General features: G+C 39.2%; 2 protein-coding genes and 2 pseudogenes across 3 annotated transcripts; all 4 read right to left on the bottom strand.

Annotated features, from left to right (window-relative positions):
- Positions 1-935: 935 nt before the first annotated feature.
- LOC104417204 (F-box/kelch-repeat protein At3g06240) lies at positions 936-10,548 on the bottom strand. The gene is made up of 2 exons (XM_039299966.1): positions 9,520-10,548; positions 936-1,025 (listed from the first exon to the last, which is right to left on the bottom strand). Exons 1-2 carry the CDS (start codon positions 10,546-10,548, stop codon positions 936-938), a joined length of 1,119 nt encoding a protein of 372 aa, XP_039155900.1.
- A 2,734-nt stretch (positions 10,549-13,282) lies between these two features.
- LOC120287239 lies at positions 13,283-18,493 on the bottom strand (annotated as a pseudogene).
- Positions 18,494-18,578: 85 nt separating this feature from the next.
- LOC120286461 (multiple organellar RNA editing factor 2, chloroplastic-like) lies at positions 18,579-21,450 on the bottom strand. Of its 2 annotated transcripts, XR_005545126.1 has the most exons (4): positions 21,028-21,450; positions 20,578-20,676; positions 20,408-20,473; positions 18,579-18,833 (listed from the first exon to the last, which is right to left on the bottom strand). XR_005545126.1 is itself a non-coding variant. In XM_039298671.1 (3 exons), the coding sequence occupies exons 1-3, from the start codon at positions 20,684-20,686 to the stop codon at positions 18,757-18,759; spliced, it is 252 nt and encodes an 83-aa protein (XP_039154605.1). In that variant the 5' UTR covers positions 20,687-20,692; the 3' UTR covers positions 18,579-18,756. The 2 variants fall into 2 exon arrangements, 1 of the variants encoding a protein (XP_039154605.1); XM_039298671.1 differs by lacking the exon at positions 21,028-21,450 and having other exon boundaries at positions 20,578-20,692.
- Positions 21,451-23,742: 2,292 nt separating this feature from the next.
- LOC120286656 lies at positions 23,743-26,886 on the bottom strand (annotated as a pseudogene).
- Between the last annotated feature and the right edge of the window lie 298 nt (positions 26,887-27,184).

Raw genomic sequence — 27,184 nt, 5'->3', positions numbered from 1 at the left:
TTGGATACAGCGACCCGCCGCCGAGGAAGGTCAAACCCAGAAGACGGAGTTGAAGAAATCGTGTAACAAAAACAAGAATAGAGAACGCACGCACAAATGGCTCCCTCTGGTTTACCCATCGGACAGCAACCAGCGTCCCCATCTACCGATCCCAACCATGGACAGGGCTTTACTAGCCATCCCCCAATCGCAACTACCCAACCCTAAACCAACATGCAGCACCAAGCAAGCAAAATCAGGGACGCGAGACTACAAGAACAGCCCACTTGCCTGGATCCTTCCTCAATGGAAGGGAAATGAGGCATCGGGCGACTAAACTACAGCCGGCGTCGGCTTTGATCAGAATGAGCAACAACGATTCTGCTACTGGATGAAGGCGCTGGTCGTGAGGGGCTGAGATGGGTTGGGCTCGGTGGAGACGAACAGAAGTAAGAGGAGAGGAAAGCGGTGTGTTTTTGGTAGAGAAACGCAGAAGAGTGTGGGTTCTTCGCAAGAGAGAGAGAGAGAGAGAGAGAGAGAGAGAGAGAGAGAGAGAACGGAATACGTGTAGCCTCCCCCCTTCTTCGACAACATCTGGACGCAACATGGGGAAGCATAACAAATGTTTCTCTTAATTTTTATTTCTCCCCACCTTTTTTTAATTTCTACTATCACGTGGGGGAGAAGTGGTGGGGAAAAGTCTTTTGATAATTTTTTTTTTTTTACTAAATATTTCTTCTTGAGTTTTGATTTACTTTTCTGGGTTATTACTATTTTATTTTATTATTTACATATATATATATATATATATATATGTATGTATATAAGGTCTTAAATACGCTTAATCTACTAATGAAATTTTGGGCGTCATACGTGATCTCCTAGAGAAGATGCGTGACAAAAGTAAAGTTCCAATGATTTATTTGAGAGAAGTCAATTGAGATTCGAAAAGGCGCTTACCCATACGATAGAGCGTGCACAAGTTCCTGCAAATCATCTGCTGAATAACCAACCTCGTCATATAAGTGTGTAGGCCTAGTGGTTCCCTGCAAAGTATCAAACAAAATATGGAAGATAAGAAACAAAGAGTAAAAATTGCCAAACTGTTTCATTCTTGAAATGCATCTAACATTTGGAAATAAGCTGAAATAATCAATAAGAGATAACTACAATTTGGGAAACTTCAGCATAGCAATCGGGCCGTCAATACTTAAGCTTTAACTCCAACCGATCCGTAAAAAAGAACCCATTAATTGTTGGTTCTTATATCTTTTATTAAGTCACTTACAGCTGTATAGAAAATCCTGTCTGCCAATTTCATTCATAACGAGACATTGGCATGAATTTTTGAGTATTTGAGATATCATTTCATTCAAGAGAGCTGACTATAGAACTTAAGTAGGTAAGGTAGGGAAACAAGAGAGGACAATCACTCCGAATTAGTGTAAAGTAAATCCTATAAAGTATGTCCCATTGCAACTAATCAGGCACTTTTGTGTTCACTACATTTTATTGTGCCAGTCCCCAAACAAAACTACCACAGATAGTGCAAGGCATTGTCATCAGGAATTGAATTACTCCGAAGTTAATGCAGGAACTTACTATCATCCCTACATGCGCACAAAGATAGAAGTTATTGTTCCGAGGATGACAGACTTTGTTGTCTGTGACGGCTCCTGCAAATTGAAGTATGTAAATGTGGAACAATACTTAGAACCAAAGTTCAATTTCAGCAGATCCACTCAATGGATGGTGTTCCTACATAGCTTCTCTAATATACACTATTTGGAATAATATGCATTGAAAGTTTGACTAATGAGCTTTTCGTAGACATAAAAATCGAGCAAATTGGATGTTGGATGAAAAAGGCACGGCTTGTCAAAACTAAGTCTTACTTATTCGTCTACTTATTACAGTAAAGAGGAAGCCATGCAAAGAATTTATCCTCTCGCCGTCGTCTTCCGCCTTCGGTCTTGCATAATGCTCGCTTGCTGTGGTCGGGGCATGGGTGTTTTGTTGTGGTCGATTTTTTTCCTGTCGGTTGTCCTTTTTGGTGGGCCTTTTGACCGGTTTTCGAAATGCTGTTCTAGTGTTGCTCTGGTTCGAGCTATTTTGTGCTTCGCTGGTTTGCTCTTTCGATCCGTCGCCATAACTTTGCATTGTTTCCTTTTCTTTTTTTCCCCATTTTTTTGGGTTCTTTGGTAGTGTCTTTAAGTTCACTCAGATTGTTTTTTTTTTTTTCCCTTTTTTTGGGGTTGGACAAAAGAAAAATATTATTTAACTGCTGGAGTCTTAATTACATCTTCACAAATTTAGACTTTCATACACTAACCCGGCTCATATGCGTCACGCCCACCATATAGATGTGGCAGATGCCACCTTCTGCTGAAGACGGGCATGTAAGTAGGACCACATCTTCCATCCAAAAAAAAAATGAACCACATCCTTGGGAGTGGCTCGGGCTTGCCATCTTTTGCAGTCGCGAAGGAGGAGCTGCCAAGGCTGGGAATGTGGGTGGAACTATGAGCTCTGGGTGGGAGAGTGTCACGATGAAAGAAAAGAGGGGGAAGAGGAGAGAGCAGGTGTGGAAGTAGAATGGGGAGAGAAAGGGTGAAAGGGTGGGAACCGCTGTCAATACTTGCGCGATTTCTTTCACAGCATTTGTGAATCTTCGACCAAAATTACGGCAAACCAGAGGCTTGAATATAATGTACAGATCATGAATTAAACTGAAAATTCAAAATTAAAAGGGCGAACAAAAATATATCTAAGCTTGCTTTGATGGTTGGTTATATTTTGGCCATTGACACTCAACCCATTGGGGTCATAGAGGAATTGGAGCTTGCAATTGGAGTGAGGAGGTATTTGTAGACAAAAAGCCTTTATGTAAATTTATATCGGTGTAAGAAGTTAGTTTTATCATATCGTTCTTTTATATTATGCTATCCCTATAAGACTAATTAATGGTGTTTTTACGTAGCTTCTCTAATATACACTAATTGGAATAATATACATTAAAAGTTCGACTAATGAGCATTTCGTAAACATAAAAATCGAGCAAATTTGACATTAGATGTAAAAGGCATGGTTGGTCAAAATTGAGTCTTTTTTGGTCAAATTTATGAAAAAGTATTTGAAGTGCAATCATGAGTGGATAACCATTATCAATCGCTCTAACTTCGAAAATTGTTATGTAGATATAATTATTTTTCTGCTTGTATGGCCCTCTTGATCTTCACTGCATAGTCGGCTTTAAATTGGTTTATAGATATAATTATTTTTCTGCTTGTGTGGTGCTCTTGATCTATCCTTTTTAAATTGTTATCATAATTATATCACAAAACTGTTCATCATTGGATCTATCCTTTTAATTTTATGGTGCATATCTACTCATCCTTTTGGTAGGAACATGAGTCTACAGAATTCTATTGCTGCTCGTGATCCTCACATTCACACCGACTATTTTACAGTCATTTCATTGCATTTAGGATTAGAAAAAGTGTAATTGTATCACGTGGGTAGTCACTGTCTTATTTATTTGTTTACTTATTATAATAAAGAGGAAGTCAGAACTTATCAGACCAAAGAAAAATATTATCTCATTGCTACAATTTTAATCACGTCGAAAGAGTTTGAGAGAATGGAGCTTGTATTTAGAGTGAGGAATTTTTGTAGATAGAAGCTTTTATACCACTTCATATTGGTGTAAGAAGTTAATTTTATCAAATTGTTGATTTTATATTATGCTATCTTTGTATAACTATTTTATGATGTTCTTACATAACTTCTTTAATATACACTATTTTGAATAATATACTTTTGGAAGTTTGGCTAATGAGCTTTTCATGGGAATAAAAATCGAGCGAATTGAACGTTGGACGGAAAAAGGCATGGGTGTTTAAAATTGAGTCTTATTTATTTGTCTACTTATCACTAGGGATGTCAAAACCAAACTGAAAATCAAACTGAACCAATTAAAAAATTCGATTTTTTTTTTTTCAGTTCGACTTTCATTGAAAATTGAAACTTTTTAACCGATTCAATTAACTAAACCAAACCGTTAAACCATTAAAATTTATAATTTTCATTTTATTTTTTGTAAATTCGTTTTTATTTTTCTTTCCTTTTTATTTTTCTTCTTCTTCATTGGCTAGTCGCCGATCATAGTGGCGGCCGCGACCAACTCGCCCGACTGAGTGAGGCGGAGCCTAGGTCAATCTGGCCACCCGGGCGAGGCTCGAGCCTAGTCGAAGGTTGCCGGACATTGGTGAGGCTCTAGCAACTTTCGGTGAGATTCAAGCCTTGCCCAGCTCATCGAATCTAGCGGGCTTCAAGCTTGGCCTCACCGGCTTGTGGCGAGGCTTTAGCTCACCTTTGGCTGGTCGCCGACCATGGCCGATTGTTGGTCGCTACGTGGCCAACAACGAGAAAAGGAAAAGAATAAAAAATAATTAAAAAATCAATTTTTTAAAAATAAAATTTTTGAAAGTGGTGTATGTAAAGAAAAAACAAAAATAAAACCGAAAACAGAATTGAACCGGATTTGCTTCGTTTCAAATTGGATTTCAGTTCGGTTCATTAAATTTCCTTATCGGTTCAATTCGGTTTGTTTTAAAAAAAAAAAAAACTGAACAAACCATTTACACCCCTACTTATGAAGCCATGCAAAGAATTTATCATTTATGGACCAAAGAAAAATATTGGAGTGAGTCCGAGAAAATGGAGCTTGTGATTGGAGTGAGTGTTTTTTATAAACAAAAGACTTTATACAACTTCATATTGGTGTAAGAAGTTAATTTTATCATATCGTTGCTTTTATATTATACAATCTCTATATAACTATTTTATGGTGTTCCTACATAGCTTCTCTAATATAAACTATTTGGAATAATATGCATTGAAAGTTCGACTAATGAGCTTTCCGTAGACATAAAAATCAAGCGAATTGGATGTCGGATGAAAAAGGCATGGCTTGTCAAAACTAAGTCTTACTTATTCGTCTACTTATTACACTAAAGAGGAAAACATGTGATAATTTATCATGTATGGACCAAAGAAAAGTATTATCTCACTACTGGAGTCTTAATGACATTGAAGGAATTTGAGAGAAGAAAATATTATCTCAGGTCTTAATGACATTGAAGGAGTTTGAGAGGAATGGAGCTTGCAATTGGAGTGAGGAGATTTTTGTAGACAAAAGTCTTTATACAATTTTATATTGGTGTAAGAAATTAATTTTATCATATCGTTCTTTTATATTTTTTTTTTTTGGTAAAGATATCGTTCTTTTATATTATGCTATCTTTATAAGACTATTTTATGGTGTTCCTACATAGCTTCTCTAATATACACTATTTGAATAATATACATTAAAAGTTCGACTAATGAGCTTTTTCGTAAACATAAAAATTGAGCAAATTTGACACCAGACGAAAAAAGGCATGACTGGTCAAAATTGAGTATTTTGGTCAAATTTATGAAAAAGTATTTGAAGTGCGAGTGGATAACCATTATCAATTGCTCTAACTTCGAAAATTGGTATATAGATATAATTATTTTTCTGCTTGTGTGGTGCTCTTGATCTTCACTTGCATAGTCTGCTTGCTCAAAAAGCGGTTAAATGGCTGTTTCAAATTATCATCTCATCTTAAAGCTTGAAAGTTATTTATGCCTTGAATTGTCGGTTTTAGTGGGAGATGGCAATTTTTACGGTGGCCAAGATTAAAGAAAAATCGTACTCACTCATTTTACGGACATTTAAAGCAGTAGCTTCTTTATTTGTCCATATCACAAGATAAAGGAAAGATTATATTTTGGGACAGGAGAAACTCCAAGAAAAAGTCATTAAGTGCATGGATGAGACGAGGACTTGGTTGAGTGGATTCACAAGAAATCGTCCATCCTGAAACCTGTATTTACAAGACAATCATGGTCATAACACAATATGACTAAGTAAGCCCACGAATTGAAGGCGAGAGTGAAAAACAGTTTCAATGAAATGCTTGAATATTTAAAGGTAAAAAGCACGAAGTGCAAGACATTTGTCAAGACAAAAGTACAAATAATGACAATTGTAATTGGTTTTAATGGAAAATAGGATTTTCAAACGTGGCATGATTTCCATTATATAATTTTATTTTGTTTTTACTTTAGGGCTAAATAGATTTTATATTTATTTATTAAATTTTTATCCTAATTATATCACAAAATGAAAATCCAATTAATGACCTTTCCTTAAAAGTGCAAATTTTGTATCATTTGGACATCAGACAAAAAAAAATTATGAGCGGTCAAAAATTAACTAGGTTTTGTCTAACCATCAACTAATTCTTAGATAGGAACAACTAGTTCTTCCAAAATAAATGTAATCATACATATAGAAAAAGAAAGATAAAGTAAAGGAAATTAAGTAATTAGAATTATCTTCACTCCAATATTTTATATTGTTCGAACAACTTATTATAAAAATAACTTCTTGTGGAGATACTTCATTGAAGATCAAACTAATTAATTGCAAAGAATAAATTTTGTTTTAGGAAATACTAAGTACACATTGAAAGAAAAAGAGACTCAAATGATAATGTATCGATAATTTAGCAATGTTGTGAATTTGATGGTGTTCCCTACATAGCTTCTGTAATATACACCATTTGGAATAATATACATTGAAAGTTCAACTAATAAGTTTTCTATAGACATAAAAATTGAGTGAATTGGACGTTGGATGGAGAAGTTATGAGTGGTCTAAATTGAGTCTTTTTTTTATCAAATTCTATGAAAAGGTATTCGAAGTGTCATCATGAGTGGATAACCATTATCAATCACTTTAACTTCGAAAATTGATACATAGATACAATTATTTCTAATGGCAATAGTAGATCTCATCTCAGATCATGATAAGACTTCATCTCAGCTGAAAGTGCCCCTCTACCTAGATGAAGTTGGAACACAGTTGCATCACATCTTAAAAATATGGAGGCACATTGATTCGCGTGGAGAATTCCATTCAATCTTGTCATGACCATCATTCGTGTCAAGTTTAAGGGACATAACAAACTTCCTCGCCTTTGTCTTTTAGATCTAGCAAATGAACTCACAGCTAACACTCTATTTGCTGAGCCCCATAGGAACCAATGCCTCCCGCATTCGAGACACTAGCCAGCACCTTGGCGATGATTATCTAAATAATATTACATAAATTAATGACAAAAAGAGCGGTCTGAGAATCCATCAATATCAATTCTTCCGTAGAATGCATCTCGGAACTCAACAAAGGCAGCAATTCGGTTCATTCACACTATAGGGACCAAGGACAACACCAAATTTTGGTACCAGTTATAAGATAACAGCTTTACATAATTTTCGTTTGGCAATGGAAATTCAAGCACAGGCATCAGGTTAACAATAGACGGTGCTCATATAAGTCCGAAAGAGCAGCAAAAAATCAAATTCATTTACCCCAGTCTAAAGTCAACTAGCATTGCAGGAACATGGATAAAGATTTGCAGCCCCTCATAGCATACTCTCAACCGAACTTCTATACATGCGATTCACCGATTTGTCACATCAACCCATGTTTTCTGTCCTTGCATCTTGGCCTGTCCCTCGCTCTCCGGGTTGCGGCTCCACTCTCCTTTGCCTCTCAAGTGATCTTTAAACAATCTCCCCATTCACAAACAACTCAGCTACAACAAATGGCAAGACCACACTATAAGTTATTATCCTTCTATGACATCAAGATCAGCTAGAAACTAATACACTAGTAAGTCCAAACGAAAGGGGCATTGGATTTATCAAAATGCGCTCCATATTTAAGAGATGGCACGCATAACTTGCTGCCACATCTTCATAGCCACGGATTATACTGCTGCTGGAGATCGACCATCACAGTGCTGTCATAAGTCTCAAACTCGATGGAGATTGATTCTGTATACTAGGTTTACTTCTGTTTACCGGCCCTCACTATTCACGCATGAGCCCTGGGCTACCAGTCTTTTCACAATCAGAGGTCGCTTGCGTTCAGTTTGTAATTGATGTGTCTCACTCGCCGTCGAAGCTTGCGTTTAACCAGAGTGTCCCTTTCAAGGGAAGTGGAAAAAATAACAGGTTCTCCGACATTTATTGAATGGGTCCTGCTTTGTCCCTCAGTCAATAAGCAGATTTAGCTGCACGTGGACCTTGTGCTTTCGTCGCTTATGGTTAAGGCTTTATGGAAAGCTAGTTTTCAGTTCTCTTGTTACGATTCTCTCTCATTCTACGGCAACCGAATTACCATGTGCTTGCTTTAACATTCACCTGATTATAGTCGCATGTTCACTCCGTAACAAGACCAAAAATTGTTGGTGAAATTACACGAATCAGATCGGACAATGGCAAAAGAAAGCTTTAAGTGCCATAGCAGCACAAAGAAATTTCCAAAACGTCATAACTTACAAAAGTGGCGGCTTAAGTGCTGGCGTTAGAAGAAAAATTGATCACTTAAATATCACTCCTAGAAAATCAGACGTGCGCAATTTCCGGCAGAAATAAGTACAAACAACGTCGTTTTTGCACGCTAATATGGCCCAAATAATACACAAATGGCGTCGTTTTGATGCTAACATGATTAAAAAAAATATATAAAAAATAATTAAATTTTATTTAAAATATTTAAAAAATAAAAATTTTAATATTAAAATTTTTTTTAAGAGTGGGGAGGCGGTGAGGACTCGGCCCTCGGCCCGCTGCCTCCCTGCTCCGGGAAGGGTTGGCGACGGAGGAGGGTCGAGGTGGGTCGCCCGGGCCCTAACCAGGGCGGCATGACCTAAGCGCAGCCCAGCGTGAAGTCGCGGCCCTTGCCCATATCCGAGTGAGGGTGGCGGCCCTTGGCGTGAGGCAGAGGCGCGGAGCCACGTTGGATGGGGCGAGGTCGCAAGCCACTCACTGCGCCCAGATCGGCCCAGGGTCGTGAGCCACCTGGCTAGAACACAGCGTGAGACCCAACCCTCTCATCTCCATTAGCTGGCCTTCCCGATAGCGTGGTGAGAGGCTCGGCCGCCTCCCCACCTATTTTCTTTTCTTTTTTTTTTTAGTTTTTTTTTAATTTTTTTTAATATTTAAAATTTTTATTTTAAAATATTTTAATTTAATTAATTTTTATATTATTTTTACCACGTCAGGCCAAAACGATCTTGTTTTTGCACTTGCTTTGCCAAAAATCGTCGATTCATTCCAATTTTGATACTTGAGTGTCACCTTAAATGCTCATTTATACTAAGTTATAACTCACTCCAGGGGGTCCATCATCGAACAACTAAAAGCACAACGGTAATGAATGACAAGATCTCAAAATAGACTCTTAACGCTCTTTATTTCTTCTTCAAAATCCACAAGATCATTTAACAGCGCAAGATGGCTAGATCTCCCCAAGAAAGTAAAATTCAAATCAAAATGGTTAACCAAATGCATCGGAATAGGTCTTAAAGGCTCTTAAAGGCTTTAGATTCTAGTCAAGATATGGAGAAACAAGAGTTTCCAAATAGATAACAGATTCAATTTCACCGTCGCTTTGGATGGGATAATCCTGTAAGTATCATCCTCCGGATTGAGCAATGTCATCTGGTTTGTATCAATCTGGAAAACGATTTTTCCGCTCCTTGTGTACGCTGGAATCTTCACAAATTTATGGACTGATACGCCATCAGTCAACACACTGAACAATTTCATCCACGATCCTCCTCTCTTGTAGTCGTTTGTTACCCATGCCTCGAAGAGGTCATTTATGACGGTGCAATGGTATAACAACAGACTGGCCCCGTGAACCCCGAGCCCCTCGAAAACCACGTCCCCATTGACCTCAGGGGCCCGGAGTACCTGGTGGAATTTCTCTTCCGACAGATCGAAGGACATAATTACAGTCTCGCTCTTGTTTCTCCTCTCGGCCGGGACGCACCAGTGCAAGGCCCCGTTCCAATAGACTCCTTGCTCGGAAACGGCAAGGTGGTTTTCTTGTTGGACCGGAGTCATTCTCCAAGAACCGGACCTGAGCGAAAATATCACCACTTGCCCATTTCCAGTATCATCGCCTTGTACTATTTTGTAGTCATGAGATCGAGGGTCGTATCCGAACCCAATGAACATCTCATCCAGTTCGAAAAGATCTAGACCGGGCAAGTCCCTGCATTCCCTGGTGCTCGGGTTATACAGCAGGAATCTGCCGGGGTCATGTAAACACACCAACCCATCGCAAGACCCCACGAGTAACGGCTCCCAACAAGCATCGTCCAAGCTCAGCTCGTGAGCCCGCACCACCACTGCGTGATCGCCACCGCCAATGCCACCGTCGAGGGCCTCGTAGTCTATGGTCTCGAGGGGGCTGGTCTTGAAGATCCTCTGGCTAGCAACCATGTCCCCTGCCTTCAGCCTCTGCAGGTGTGACCTGGCGAAGCCCGGACCGGAGATTAGGGACCGCCACCGTTTGCAGACGCATTTGAACCGCATCAGCGACTTGAAGGGCACCCTCAGGAGGATCTCGATGACGATATCACTCAGGAAAGGTTCCACCAGTGCTTCGGGAAATGGTCTCTTCATCGTTTCTTTGTTATTTCTCCTGAAACGTAGTTTTTTTTTTTTTTTCACAATTCAATAGTGTTTAGCCTAGCAAGGCATTACATGGTATTTTCAGTCCGAGTCGAAGCCAGGCAACTGGCTCAAAAACGCCGGCTGAGCGAGACGAGGTTGACCTGACCTTTCGCCGATGAAACAGGAGATTTCCGATCTACCAGGGTCACTGGAGCACGTTGGATGCGGAATCGGTCTGATCAGGTCCGGCAATCGCGTGGTTGGCCTTTGAGGTCAAGGCCGTCATGACGTGGGAACAGGCAGGCGGGGTGGAGGCAAGAGGGGAAAGGAAGAGAGCCTGCGATGTTTTAAATGAACATATTCAAGACTACCCTAATCTCAATTGGCTGATTTATATAGACAAACTTCATTACAATGGTCATTGAGTTTTGAGGTTTTAGCATTTTTGGAATGTTGATGTATTAATTTTCCTTCCATCTTTTAAGTTTGAGAGAATATTTTCGTCCTATCTAGAATATTCCATCTTCATTTAAAGAGATATTTCCTTCCATTTTCGCATTGGAAGAAAGCTCATTGAATAGGGATGATCAAGTCCGGGGTGGGTAGCTGTATAAACCTTTGGATTTCTATACCCAACTCGTTATACTGATTCTCATTTTCCTGGACTCATATACCGACCTACATTTTATATCAATCTCGTATCCAACCCATCCTATTTTTCCGGTCCGTTCCAATGACCTTTGTTTATATGAACCTTATCCAACCCACCCTCGTTTTTCCGGTCGGTTCCAAGGTCAACCATGTTTCTATTGAAACATTTTGCAATCTCCGATATCCTATACTATTTCGAATTTTATATTAATATGCGAGAAAATAACGCATTCCTCATAATTTGTATTAAAACATTAATCACTTGTAATAAAAAAATGCATTAAATTTTTTACTAAACGAAAAATTAAGGATCCACAGAGCTAATTATAATAAATAAAATCATAAGGCAAAGAATTAGCAACAAACATGGGTCTAATATTAGTTTTATTCCCACAACTACGCATGAAGCTACTTATTTATGCAAGCATAACTCCTCCTACAAAGAGAAATTAGGACGAGCCAATCCATGTGATACCACAAGAATTGGCGGTGGCAGTAACACCATTCATTCATCGACACCGGTGCGGTGCGAGGGAAGCCAATGAGGGAGGGAAGCAAGTGAGGAAGGAATGACAAATGAGGAGTGTCGTGCATATTTGAGAGAGTCAAGAGGAAAAATGTCGTGTGATTGTAAAGTGAAAATAGAAATCGAGGGGAAAAAAAAAGGTTTTGGACCTCTACTTACAAAACCGGTCCAGGGAACCGATTTCGGGGTGGGTAATCACTCTTAACCTATTCCGGGACCCGGTTTAAACCGATTCCGAATTTTAGAAGTCCCGAACCTGGTTTCAACGGCCAGTTCCAGGACGGCTTCAATGGAATCGATTCCCGACCTGTTTTCAAGTGGGCCAATTTGATTCCCGGGTATACCTAGTCTTGTTACACACCTTACCATTGAACACGATAAATAGGGCTCTCACAATTGACGGCAGTTGAGCACTTTTGGCTCATTACGACCGTTGCAAAGGCTTAGCATGGCTCATTGCCGATCTTGCCTTCGACATCCTCAATCTGCCACTTGACCGTGGATATCCACTTTATTTCCTGTTCTCAGCCTCGTCTGATTCCTCTGATGAGACTCGTACATCTACATGGATCAATGACTTGTTCATGATCTTGGTCTATGGTAACATGCTCTTGTTCTTAGGGACAATTTTTGTAGTCGGTGACAAGTGATAATGACTATAGACTGACTTCTACGATAAATTTAAAATTGAAGAAATGGATGGAGCTGGCCATTTTAAGAGATGGCACGGCCAAGTCATGTTATCCAATTGGTTTGAGAGGATTGAATAATTCGGGGTACACCTGTTTCACGAATTATGTGTTCTTGCAAGCACGGCAACATGCCCCCCTCGTTAAGGATTTACTTCCATTTGTGTTCACGCGTAAGATTGTGACATCATCATTTGAATGTAAATGCATCCGTTGAACTTTAGTTTAAATGGATTGATTTCGGTGTTCCGAAAGTGGAATATAAACAATTTTAGCGACTGCCTTTCCTGATCAGATTCCATAAAATGTACATATATATATAGGAACCCAAGGTGCACCCACTACCAAAAGTAAGCTGGGACACGGTTGCGACACACTGTAGACTTAGAACGTGGACTGCACCGCATGGACAAATTCCATTTGATGTTTGTCATGACCTCGGTATCGAGTTTAAGAGACGGGCGAGGATCTAATGTAAAAAACTCACGTTAACACAACATTAAGTCCTGGAACCAACGCCCTCAAGAGTTCAAACACCAGAGAATCAAGAGCCCCTTCCGAACAAGTTACCCAGCACGTTGGCAATGACTTTCTAAGGAACATCATTCTTAATTTACGACTAAAGGGCACACACAGATATGCGTTGACATCGATTATTCCATAGGAATCCATCTCTGAAACTCGACAAAGCCAGCAATTCAGTTCTCACTGTCTGGACCAAGACCACCGCCAATTTTCGGATTATAAAGAAAAATAACAGCTTTATATGATTTTCCTTCAGCTATGGAAATCCAAGACAGGACTTGCATGCATCATCTTAACAATAAAAGGAGTTCATACAGATCTGAAAGAGCAGCACAAAACAAATACATACCCCAGTCCAAAGTCAACTGAGCATTGCCAGATAAAGACTTGTAACCCCTCCCGGCATATCTTAACAGAACCAATTTACATACTGTTCACCAATTTCTCACATCAACCTAGTTTTCTCTGCGGCGAACATATCTGGTTCTGTCATTGTATCTTGCTGTCCTTAGCTCTCTGAGGTTGCGGCTCCACTCTCCTCTGCCTCAGGTGATCTTTGAACAATCTCTCCATTCACAAACAACTCAGCTACAACATATAGCAAGGCCAAAGTATAAGTTAATACCCTTCTATGACATCAAGATCAGCTAGAAACCAATTCACCAGTAAAGTTCAGACAAAAGTTGAATTGATTTATGAAATATGTGCTCCATATTTAGAGATGGCACACTGAAACGCTTGCCACATCTTAATAGCCCCGGATTAGTAACATGCCTTAGGATTACAATAAACATGCTCATAAAGCCTTTTAATATTCCCATTTCAATGTTTTCACAACTCATCATACATGGAGCATTGCAAAACTTACCCCAGTTACAAAGCAAGTCCAGGGGCATCTAGTCCAAAGGATGCCCAAGTGGCACTATTAAAAAAAAGGGACCATTCTATACATGGAAATTAAGTGAAAGGGGTAAAGTGACCATTTTTATCATCTGCACTACAGAGTATAATCAATTGGCCAAGCATCTACCACAATCTACCCTTCACCGCATTTTTGCTGAGACTCCACAAAAGGTTTTCTAAACCAAATGCTTTTACTTTGATCTGCTTTCTCAACAAGCCCATGACAAACCAAGAAGATAGTGCTTTACCCAAAAAGGTGGACTTGAAATTTCTTTAGCAAATGATTTTTCAGAACCAAAAACAAGAACCGTTTTAGCGTTTTTAAGTGGAGAAGAAACATTTATAGAATATATGTCAGATGATGGTTTCACATTCATCTTTTTGCATTTGTCTCTTTGAACAAAAGCAAAACAACCAAAAATCATTTTGAAGCAAAGACAAGAACATTGTAAAAAACAGTTAATTCGTATAGTTTGCCAAACAAGTCCATAATATTAAATATTTTCAAAATGGAGAGCTCTAAACAGTATCTTAAAGCATTGCCAAAACAAGGCCAAAGAATTTCCCATGCAAGTGGTACTGCAGTCACTTCAACAACAACATCAAACAAGTTCGTAAACATCCGTAGTAATAAGGAAACAACTTTTCAGAATCTCATGCACAGAGGCCTCCTTATCCATGTAAAATTCATTTTTCAGTATCATCTACGAGAAATAAAGTCGGTTTCTCTACCCTGCAAAATTCATAGAAGTAGACTCTTTCACATTTCCCAATGGCATCCAATCACCCCCTGACCAGAAAAGGACATACTCAACCCCATCAAAGAAGTCAATATTATCATCTGAGACTTGCGATGCACCATGTGAAAGCATTCTCAACAGCGTATAAATCAGTTATACTATTTACAGATACTAAGGTCCATGTCTCAGCATGTCAATCAGTTTGCAGCCAGCAAGATAAGCATACTCATTAAAGCACCCTAGAATTAGTGATACACTAGTCACTGTAAGATTCATAATCAACCACATGACAAACTCCAAAATACACTGTAATGATGAAGTGTTTCTCTTCATCACTCATCTGCAGATCCATGAAATTTCGATAGCTGACGATAGTTAAAGAGACATTTGATATAAGTCAATTAGCATTCAAAAAGCTAAACATTGTCAACAGACTCCTAAACTTTGCCAAGATGGACTCTCACTCAGACAGATGTTCTTTAATTGACACATTTTAGTTATTCTAACAACATTCACCCATGCAATAAGATACCTAATCAGACTCATGATAAAAACACAAGTTGGTGTAATGATGAAGTGTTTCTGTTTCATCTCCACTGAACTGCAGCTACATGGAATTAGAAAGCTGAGAATAGTTAAAGTGTTTGATATTAGTCCATTAGCATTCCAAAGCTGAACATTGTCAACAGACTCTTCAGCTTTGCCAAGATGGACTATCATGCGCATAGATGTTCTTAACAGACAAATTTTAGTTATTCATCACCCACAAGACACTCATTCTTTTAGGGCAACGGAGCATATGCATAACCTGTCATTCACTAAAACCATCCTATGTAGACTCCACTTGAGTGATTCCACTATTAAGAATTAATAGAGTCCCAGCAGAAACACAGCCTTGCACTTGTCATTGTTAGCTACAAACGCAAAGGTTATAACTGATTGAACAAACTTACAAATCTTTTTATACTCAAACATAAAGGGTGGAGAGAAACCAACTTTTAGAAGTGAGCAATTTCTCATTTCAGTTTATTAAATGCAAAATGGCGAGTAATCCATGCCTCCACTAAAAGCTATAGCACATTGAAAAAGCCATAACTTTGTCTGATCAGGATATCCTACGAAATTCTCTAATTTATGCTCTACATGCATGAATGCGTTTTGCTATGCTCTCCACATCTAATCTTTCATCAAACATTCACGTCAATGTCTCTCGGGCATGACAACATGCAATGTGCAATAAACCAAAACTCTTGACTAGTCGAAACAAGTTCAGCAATCACATCCAATTTAATAGGTGAGCCAGGCTTTCAGAAACTAAAGAGAAAATATCAAACCATTATTCACCCTGAAATATATCCAAGATCCAACCAAAATAAAACATCCACATTTTAACCGTCAATACGTCATTACCAAACTACATGCCACATTAATAAAAAGAGGATAGATCATGATTCATCTTAAAGGCAGCAGCCTTACCCCCATAGTCCTTGTACTCAGGATCAACATAGGAGTCGGGAAGCACAAACAATACCCCAGGCAAACCTGTTCAAAAATACAAATTAAGCTGAGGAACAAACCAGCTTAATGAAACCAGATAAAGAGAGAAAGACAACTAACCTTCAAGCTTGTTTGATGTCTCCTCATCAATCTCACAGCCAAACCCAAAATATCTCTCACAGGAGACGTTGTATATCTTATTCTTGCTTCCTCCTCACTGATGGACATTAGCAAACACAAAGCGACACTAAAATTAATCAAAAGCCCCAACATTATCGTCTAAATCATTGGCACTTCTGAGGCGAAATCGTTCATCAAGATTACTTAACTTTCAAAATTCAAACACAATCAAACACGGGGATTATCAATCCAAAAGGCATAGCCCAAAAACTACAAAGAAGGACTTCCGATCAGCTTGTGGAGTAACCACTACACGAGGCAAAAGAAACAATTCAGACTCCTCGACTTAGTGACTAATACAGTTCCTAACAGAACCAACATCATTAACTGCACCAACATTTCTATTAACAATCAGAACTCTAGTAAAAGTATGCCAAAGCTCCTCACTTCTTGCGTTTTCTACAGGGGTTCCTACGTAATTCATCATGCCAGGAGTGTTACGGAAACATTTTCCATGAACATATCCAAAGGTAGGCATCTTACGCCAATGCAACTTATCCTTTCTCGCATCTTCCAAACCACGACGAAAACAAAATCAAGAAAGACCCCCTACCTGCCGACAATCTCTTGGCTAGGGTTTCGATGTAGCAATCCGATCATCTGCTGCTTCGTGGCGTTCTCACCCCCAGGCTTATCCATGACGATGAGCCAGTGCTGGTAGTCGCACCCCGGGAACAGCGGCGCCATTTCCGTGGGCGGCCGGTCGCTGAAGTTCGAGCCGGAGTTCAGCGGGAGTACGCGGAGCCCCGGACCGGTTCACGCGGCACCGTATGGGCGCGAACCGAGCCCGGCGGCGCCGAAGGGAGTCGAGCCGGCGGCGTGGGAGAGAGGGCCGAGGAGCGCGGCGGCGGAAGAGGAGGGACGGGAGCGCGGGAGGGGAGGTGACGGAGGTCGTGGTCGAGTGGAGGCGTCTGGTGACGAGGGAGAACACGAGGCGCCCGCGGCGGCGCGTGCTAGGTTTGGGCCATGGCGGGCGGAGGGAGAGAGAGTGGGATCGAGAGCGACTGCGAGAGCGAAGTGAGGGTTTTACGAGGGGATAGAGGAAGGAGGTAAGATTTATCGCTGCGTTTATTTATTTATTTTTTCGTTTTATCGCGAAATATTTATTCGAAAAATATCTTCAGACGAAACATTAGGAGAAAGGATGAAATGAAGTTACAGGAATCTTTTAGGAAGAGCAAAGTACTTCGAAACTCAACTCAAAATTAAAATTTTACGCATTCTAATAATAATAATAATAATTGACGTAATTTGATAATTTGGAGAATGCTTATGCTCCATTCTTGTGAACGGATCTCTCTCTCTTTCTCTCCTTTTTTATTTATTTATTATTGTTAGAGATGCATAGGCTGACATGTTTCTTAGATAAATTCTCACTATAAACAAAATTTTGAAATCAGAAGAGCATGTGATAATATTTATATCATTTTTTTTTATCAGGTGTCTATAATTAAAGGAAAATATACAAAGACTATTTCTTTCATCGCCCCAAACATGTCAATATTAGCGATAAGTACGTAAATGTAACTCGTTGTTCAAACAACTATTCAGAGTTCTAGAGCTCCTTGTAAGAACATTTGGAAAACCTGTTGTCGGACTTGATTAATCGCTCTTTGCTGTTCAAAAATGAATAGTTTCGTTTTTGTAATTTTCTAATTGTTCCAAGGTCTTATAAGTTGGTGTCAGATTCAACTTTTCTTGTTCTATCTCGAGAATATCCATTCACCAAACTGCTCCGCTTCCATTTCCACTTTCCGTAAACAGGCCGGGCTTTTTCCAGCTATTCAGCCGCGCAATTTTTCTGAATTTCGAACCAGAGATTCAACATCCTCAGTTTCAGTTATCAATAAAATCGTTTATAAGATGAGAGAAGAAACGAACAAGGCAGATTTTCCGTTCACTCCATAACTTTCGATCCAAATGCAACGAATTGTTCTTGTGGAATCACATCGAATGAGGCATGCCAATTTCTCATCCTTTTAACGTTGATTGGATAGATTTGTGGAATCACATCGAATTAGGCATCCCAATTCGAGGCTGCTCAACGGCATCTCGTGATCTTCCCGGCAAAATGATTTCCATCTCAAACCTCGAATAGGATGGCTTCCACATAAGACCAACCTTCATCTGGGGTTGAAATGCATTGAAGTGAAACATGTAATCAGACCATCCAGTGCCAATCCTATGCCATACCTTCCCTGAGTCTGGCTCAATGAGTAAGCACCACCGAAACCACATGCCATATGTACATCTTTTTTCAACCACACAAGAAAGGATCCTGGAAAGATCAGGCCTGGTGCAAATTTACAAACTGAATGGCAAGGAACTCGAGCACTGCAATAACTTGGACAAGGAATTGCATTCTCCAATAACCCATAGAACCTTCCTTTTTACTCCTGAGAACTGGCTACACAGGTTTGTTCATTACTTAGTACCTCCATCCATTTTCTCCAACCAATGAGTGTCACGTGCTCTTCATCAGATTTTGGCTAGTCTCTGTCTATGACTACCTGAGGTTGTGGCTCAAGTCTCTTTGTCTCTCCGGTGATCTTTGAACAATCTTCCCATTCACAAACAACTCACCTGCAACATAACGCAAATCTTGTAAAATGTAACGTCATTGTTGCAGCAAATCAAGTAAGCCATCAGTGTACAAAAAGATGAACAGGAAATAAACGAGCAAAAAAGGAAATCGCTCTCTCCATTTTTTCCTTGGCAATGCACACACGTATCATGTTTATTCCATCTATAAATTCAGCCACTTCACAAATAAATCTGTACAAGTAAATAAATAAAATAAAATAAAATTCTAGAAGCATGAAAAAAAGCTCTATAGAATTTGCTTTAGACAAACCACGATGAAGATAAATAAAATTTTCTGATTACACGGGAAGCTCAAGACACTCAAACAAAAGAACCCACAATGTAGTTCTGGATGTTTCATTCCAATGATTCTGCAGCTCCATTCACAATGAAGTGCAGAACAGGTAATGAACGAATTTTAACGTGAGTCCATTAGCGTTCAAAGCTAGACATGGCCCATTTGAGACTATTAGCTTTGCCAAGATGGACTGCACAGCTGCGGAAATTCGCACACTAGCGACCATCCATCAATTGTCCAAATTTCTTCAGTGTATATGACTTCAACTCCTTTATATTCACATAAACAAGTGATGAGCACGCATGCAAATGACAAAATCATTCAAAGGAAGCATGTCGCAATGTTTGTGCGAGTGTACACACCTGTCTCTGTATATATAATGTAGCTGAGCTGCTTTACTACCAATATTTACACCCATAGTCTCAGCCAATCTGTAAGCACCCGCTTTATACAACCTAATTTACGGTTAAAAAGCAAATCTAAGGCCTCTGGATTTAAGCTAAAGTTTTGCTTAAGATGAGACATGAACTTCAATACTAATTATGTAAACCAGAGATATTTCTGCCCCAAAACTACTGCTAAATTGCATCTCAAAAATGACCATCAGATAACATAGTGTATGAATCGCAAAAATTTCATACCCATTCAGAATGAGACTTCTCACAGAATCGCTAGATTAGCCAAAGAGTCAACAAATGTAGTGATTAACCTAGACCTAAGAACGGTTGAAGCATATAAGTTTCACCTTCACCAATCTAAAGCTCCAGTGGAAAGATAAAGCATAGAGCACTTGAGAGAGACATTTAATCGAATACAAAGCTAAATATTGCCATTAAATTTTTAGCTTAGCCAAGGTGGACTAATACGTATGCTGAGATGTTTGTGGGCCTAAACCTCTCTCCATTTTAATAGAAATACAATAACATTATTTGTTTAGCAAAAACATAATAATAGGGATAACATTATCCATGCTTGTGTTTGGAAAAATAAGACATGCTATCAAGTTCTTGATAATTAAAAAGAGTCCACAGAGCATTCCTTAAAGTGGGATGTTATGCTGTACACCTCAAGTCATTCATAAAAGATAAACAGGTACCTGCCAAAATTACTGAAACCTATTAATGCACAAGCTAGTATCATGAGCTGAACAAAGTTTTGAGTTTGCATTGCAATTGCAAGTAAAAGGTGACGTAAGATAGCCTGTAAGGTGCCTATATGAGTGAACTTTCGACTCATGCATAAAAGCAGAACAAACGCTAAAAGCTATGACCCTTACCTCCACAATCCTTGTATTCAGGATTGACATATGACTCCGGAATCACAAACAACATCCAAGGCAACCCTGTTGGCAGAAATTATTCATAGCTTTCAGGAGATAAACAATAAGTAGCCCAAGTTAGAAAAGACATTAAGAGAGAAATGGAAGGGAACAACAAGTGAAGCAACCTCCGAGCTTGTTGGACCATCTCCTGCTCGATCTCACACCCAAAAACAAAGCATCTCTCAAAGCAGACATAGTAGATCTTCTTATCTGCTTCCTCTTCGCTGTAGCCATTTTCAAACAAAGCAGCGTGGACAGTCAAGAAAATCTTCCAAACAAAAACCAAACAGGGAAAATTGTCGAGCATTTTGCCATCATCACAGAAAACCACCGAGGGAAAAAAGCTTACAACTGCCGTAAGCTTCAAAAATATTCATTTGCATAAGATTAGCACAGACAGAAGTACCCACAGGAAAAAAAAAAAAAAACACACATTCATAGCAATTAGCAATCATCCGCCATACAGAGAATTCAGCAACTCCTCCTGATGCTTTTAACAAAGCCTAGCCACCTCAGGAACCAAAATTGAAGATCCATTCAATACGGCATCATAAGAACTAGGAAACAACACGGACCATATAGCCTGCCAGCAACTCTGGCCAGGTTTCAACGTGACAGTCGATCATCCGCTGCTTCGTAGCTCCATCGCCACCAGGCTTAATCATGACGACGAGCCAATGCCGGTGATCGCGGCCCGGGAACAGTGGCGCCGCCGCCGGAGGAAATCGCTCGCGGGAGGTCGAGCCGGAGTTCGCCGGCGAGCGAGTGGAGGTACGGGACGGGCACGCACAGCGCCGGACCGAAGCGACCCACGTTCCTTTTGAGGCCGGCGGAGGTAGGCGCGGGCGCGATGGAGAGAGGCGCGACGGAGAGAAGCGGCGGAAGAGGAGAGGGCGGGCGGTGGAGGCGATGGAGAGAGGAGGTTTCGGTGGAGAAGAGGCCGAGTTGGATGGAGAGGGTGCGGTGGCGCGTGGCGCGTGGCGCGTGGCGACGGAGGAGATGGGCCACGCGCCTGGGTTTGTGCCATGGTGGGACCGAAACGGCGATGGATAAAAATGAGGTGGACAAAAAAACATTATCCTTTTTTTTTTAGAAAAAGAGAAGAAGATAAAATATTTCATTATCTATTTTTTGGCCTAATTATACAAACGGTTTCTAAAATTTGGCTTAATATGTAAAGTTATCCTTGAAGCTTAACTCAATGTGTGATGACTTCTGAACTTTTAGAAAATATTTGATATAATACCTACATATAAAAATATTTAATATCATTTTCCATTAATTTACAATAAAAAATAACATTAGGCATATATATTTTATGGACTAAATTAAGACCGCAGTGAATAAATCAACAGTTCAAATGACAATATTGTATATTATATTAAAGTTTATGGATTATATTAAATAAATTCAAAGTTCAGTAATTGCATTACGTTAAGTCAAAGTTAATGAATTATTTATGTCATTTTTTCTTCTTCTTTTGCAAGGCTTAGAAAATCTTATTTATGTGACGGACAAAAACCAAAAGGAGGCCTTTACCAAAAAAAAAAGAAAAACCAAAGAAGGCTTTATTTTTATTTCATTTTTCTTTCTTTAAAATCATCATAAAAAATTCGAAATCTGAGTGATGTATTTTGGTAATATCCGGGTGTAATTCTAATAGCTGTAACGAATGATGTGCTGACTTGTTTGGTGATAACAAAGCGGAACAAAAGAAGAACCAAAAGTAAAATTCTTACCGTTCAGAAACATCGACAAAACACATGTAACAAATTTAGTATTTACTACCAAAACATGGACGGATGATCTCATATATTTTAACTTTAAAACTCGGACGTTGCCTCCCTTTCCTCGCCGTGAGATCTTGCTCCGGTCACCGCTCTCTTTGAAATCGTGTGCGATTAAATATTACCTCGAGAGCGTCCTACATTCGAGAATAAGAAGAGAGCATGAATGGGTTATGGTAGGAAGTAATGGACATATGAGGCATGTATGTTATCTCGCACGTAACCCTATCTTTCAATCTTTTTTAAAGGATCTTGTTCTCGGAAACTTTCTGATTTATAGTATTAACAAAGTAGCAAGTGAAGAGCATATTTATGGACAATTGATCGTAGCTTATCTAAATAAGCCAGAAAAAAGAATCGATTTGCATTCCTCTAATATGAAGATTGAAGGGCATTTTTATTCCTTTGAGAAAATGGCATGAATAGTCTTTCAATTTTGGCCCAATGTGTAATGTGATCCTTGAGTTTTAATTTATTCAATGTAATTCTTGAATTTTAGTCTAACGTGCAATATTGCCATAAAATTTTTATTTATTCAATATAGTCTTTGGACTTTTAGTAGATGTTTAATTTAATCCTGGTCTATTAGAAAACGTTCAATGTTGTCATTCTGTATAGTCTAAGGACAAAATAGAGTATGCATCATAAATCCAAAAACTATATTGAATAAATTAAAAGTTCAGAGACAGGATTGCACATTGGGCCAAGTTTATGGACCACACTGAACAAATTAAAAATTCAGAAATCAAATTGCACATTAAATCAAAATTTTAGGGATCATTTATTTAGTTATCCCTTTTCCTTTTAGCAGAGTATATCCAACTTCAATTCATTCATTTCCTCTTCAAATCTCCTTCTCGGGTAAGGCAATAAGTTGACTCTTTGGCTCTCCAGCTTATTCAATGAGGTGGTGTTCTTAGGCTTTCTGCTCTTAATTTTCCAGTCCTCCCTCGATTGGGTTTGTACAATAAGTTAGGTAAAATGTATTGGCTGACAGATACTGTGAAATGAGAGAATATACGAGACAAGTTCTTTTTTGGTTAAAAGAAAAAGACTCAAAGATCATAAGCTTCTATGGCAATGGCATTCTGGGCATCACAGATGCATAAGTATTTTTGTATAGACATTGCACGCACCTCGCATATCGAATGGCAAGAATGAATTTCATTTCCCTGTGAATAACAATTCGATACCCTACCTTTTCAATGTGGAAAATTAAAAAACTGTAACTTCTAGGTGAAGAACAAGAAAAACGCAAACCGGATTATAGATTGTCAAAACTCCAATTAAGAGAGCTTCATTTTACCAACACAAGAAGTGTAAATTCGTTCACTGCTGTTTTAGCATTATCATTGTAACTTTTCCTGGAGGCATGAAACCTCCGCAATTCTTTTCATGGTAAGTTCAACAAACTGTTGCGATAACTTGACCTGCAATTACTAACAGAATAAAAAGACTAGCTGAACAAGAATAGATACCGAGCAATGCCACGAAAAAATCGCCTCAAGGATCAATCCCCCGATTCCATATGTATCAGCTAAAGGGTGTCATCCGATCAAAATGTTTTTATTTTTATTGCAGCTTAAATGCACAGCACAACATTGATAGAGTATATGATTACATAAACAACAAAGCCAAAGGGCAATTCCCAACCAAGCAGACATGAAAACCTTCATTTTTCCTTAAAGAGCTTCACGTCAGCCAGATTCGGTGCTCACATATTCATTTTTCTTCATGCAAGTTTAGTTTGGAAACCATATGCTCCACTTTCTGTGAGAAAGACAATTGTCAACATGTGACCTGATCACAGTATAAATGCAACAGCAAACATGTTTAGATAATGCCAAACAGCACAACATGGCCATTGCTTAACTTATTGTGCCTCAAGTGCTGATGTTAAAAGCCAGTAGTGAATCATTCACTACCTTCATCAGATATCTAGAAACCTATCAGCAGACACCTCATGAATCATGTTACAATGAGACAGGGACCACCTCAGTTTTTCGTTTGAATGCCTATAATTTAGTTATTGAACCTGCTCCGAAAGAGCATGTGCATGTTTATGTTGGAGAACCATGTCTGGTTCTTTGTCTGAATCAAACTCGTCAGCATGTCTGCTTCTTTAAGAGATGATACCTTTAGGATAAGAGAAGGTGCATATTGCAGCAAACCCTATCCAATTCAAAAGTGGGACACATCTAAGAAAACATTCCAATCAGTAAAAACTCTTTGAAGGATAACAATATTTACCAACCAGCCTAGCTCATGGCAAAGGTAACTAACTAATGGGAGTTAGGTGGCCGGGCAGTCACTAGTTCTATCCTTGTTAGTCAAAGGTGAAGGAAGAAAAGGACCTTTTGAATTTCCTTTTGCTGTATGTCAACAGTTTGTGCCAGACTAAATAAGTACTTACATGCGGAATTTGGATTCCACAGAAGACAGAATATTTCCATAGGCATTGTCATAAAGTAGTGAAATGAAGGTACTGTACTGTTCCATTGCTTGCAGAAAGCATCATATCACATCAATTGCTATGAAAGCCCAGATACTACTTCCATCATCTCATCATTAGGCCACGGAATTGACGCCAACTAACCTGTTCAGTGTAAGGCAGATACTTCCCGTCAAATGTCACAACAGCACGGTCCTTCCCATCCACACCTTTGACTTTGTCAACTGAGCAGTAGAAATCAATGGCTGACATTCTGCAAAAGAATGTTAATGGAAATAAATTTAATGAGTATCAATTGAACAAAGCTGAAATAGACAGACATCCCAGTTCCTAATATGCTATTCTTCAGCCCATCGATGAGGAATAATCATCGCATGAGACCAGCAGCTAGGCAGCTTCCTAGACCATCTTACTGGTCAACTCAACCAAGCAAATCATGGGAAGGTATTTTTGTATCATTTGAATGTTCTACACAGAATCACATATCAATTTCACGAATCTAATTTACATAATTTTCACTGAAGTGGGCACCCATCATAAGACAATGGCAGGTCAATAATAGAACAGTCCTATTCCAAGCCGATGACCATTATCATTGCTTGGAACGTGCATCGTTCCAACCGACCCACTTCCTCTTTTTTTTATAACCACAAATGAATCGTATACACCCAAAATGAGCTACTTGCAGGCTCTTTCATCAGGAGACCTAATAGAGGGGCTAAAGTCATGCCAATATCATACTATGCAGACACCGCGGTCAAATTTCATCGTACTTGAACAAATGATTTGTGCATGGACAAAGATGGAGGTTTCCATAAAGAGAATGATGCAGTTAGGAATGTAGACTCACATGCCATCACCGAACTCTTCATTTTATAATTTCCTTGATGCTTTCTCCAAATGCATCACTGCTTCATTCAACCTGGGAAATCAATAGCCAAGGAAGTTGAAATTAAAGCACTAGCCATTTCCAAGATTCTGATCAGCATCACAGACTATTTGTACCATAATCGATCAGTACAACAATAACAGAAAATCCTACAAGCTAGAACTAGAATTGACCTAAAGGCGAAAAACAAAAGTCTTTGGATTGGCGTGTTTTCAGGTCATATCTCTTGAACCCGCAGCTTCAGACAAGAGAAAAGTTGAAACAACCTCATCTGGTGTTCTATGAAATTTTACAGCCTACACAGGCAGCCTTTCATCACGAAGGATCATTGAAGAACATCTTTAATAAGAGAAAAAACGAAGTTTGCTTGTAGTTCGAGAATCAAGATTGTTTTGTCGAGCTCAACTCAGCCACCAGACACAGAGAAAGCTTAAACAGAGCAGTCTCCCAAGAAAGAGCAAGTCATGAATTAAATCAACTCTCAACACCATATAAATGGGACTACCACTTCAGTTGATAGCTATTGCACTTTTGTCCTCCACTCCAAATCGATCAACACCGCGATAAGCCTTACACTACAAACCGATTCATCTACACTTCACATCAGATAAACAACAATCCATGCAGATCTTAAGGCATGGACATGTCCTCAAAAAATTCTACCATATGCTAGGAACAAAACGATACTACCGAATGACCCATCATCTGAAATTTAATGAATCGAATACCCATATCCCTCAAAGCACAAGGCCACATAGATTATTAACTAACATAACTCAAAAAAGAAAAACATTACTCACAGAGGAAAAAAAAAAAAAAAAGATTTTCAAGCACAGGAACTATTTATGATGAAAAGGGTACCTGTAAATAGTAGGTTCTTGGATCAAACTGGGGTCGTAGGACCTCATGGGGGGCCTCAGCATCTCCCGGACGAGGTCCTCGGGCAGGTCAGGCAGGGCGGTCCGGATCTTCGGGGCGGTGTCGGGCTTCAGCTGGGCCTGTCGTCTCAGCAGCTGAGCCACGTAGACGTTGGTGAGGCCGGTCTCCTGCGCTATCTGATTGAAGGACTTGCCGGATTTGTGCTTCGCCGCCTGCAGCCGGCCCACCACGGTCGCTTTGCTACTGCTCGCCTCCATCTCCCTCCCTCAGATAACTGCGCAGGGCGCTACAACTGGAAAGCCAGATGCTTATGTAAAGGCTCTTGCTAAGATGAAAACAACCCAGAAGCTGTCGGTCGCGAAAAGGAAGATTTTCTTGGATGTATGGGATTGGGAGGGAGAGCCGTGGGAGTGTAGAACTATTCCGAGGGGGCTATGCTTTTTCTATTATTTGTGGACTTAATCCCGATTTTAAAAAAAAATTTCTTCAGATAATATTTTTGGTATGATGCATCTAAGTTTGAGTATTTTCTTTCTAGTTTTTCATCACTTTATTTATCTTATCTCGATTTTTTTATTAAGTTAATTTTTAACACATAAGTAAGTTCATCACTTTGTTTACAATCTAGTTCCCATTTTGCGGTCACTTAAAAATTTGATTTATTTTGGAAGAATTAACAAAGTAATCTTAAACTTATTGTAATTGTACTAATTCATTTTAAATAT

This window comes from Eucalyptus grandis, chromosome 8 (assembly GCF_016545825.1).
Source record: "Eucalyptus grandis isolate ANBG69807.140 chromosome 8, ASM1654582v1, whole genome shotgun sequence".
NCBI classification, from domain to species: Eukaryota; Viridiplantae; Streptophyta; class Magnoliopsida; order Myrtales; family Myrtaceae; genus Eucalyptus; species Eucalyptus grandis.
The sequence above is the reverse complement of the archived record's forward strand: the minus strand, read 5'-3'. Positions and strand labels throughout refer to the sequence as shown.

Bases quoted from the DNA above. Each gene is read 5' to 3' on its own strand.
- LOC104417204 (XM_039299966.1), bottom strand. From the start codon at position 10,548: ATGAAGAGACCATTTCCCGAAGCACTGGTGGAACCTTTCCTGAGTGAT. The intron at 1,026-9,519 runs GTGAAATTGAAT...GATACTTTGCAG, and splicing joins TTATCCCATCCAAAGCGACG to GGAACCACTAGGCCTACACA.
- LOC120286461 (XM_039298671.1), bottom strand. From the start codon at position 20,686: ATGGCTACAGCGAAGAGGAAGCAGATAAGAAGATCTACTATGTCTGCT. The intron at 20,474-20,577 runs GTTGCTTCACTT...TTCTGCCAACAG, and splicing joins ATGGTCCAACAAGCTCGGAG to GGTTGCCTTGGATGTTGTTT. The intron at 18,834-20,407 runs GTAAGGGTCATA...GTTATGTTGCAG, and splicing joins TGAATACAAGGATTGTGGAG to GTGAGTTGTTTGTGAATGGG.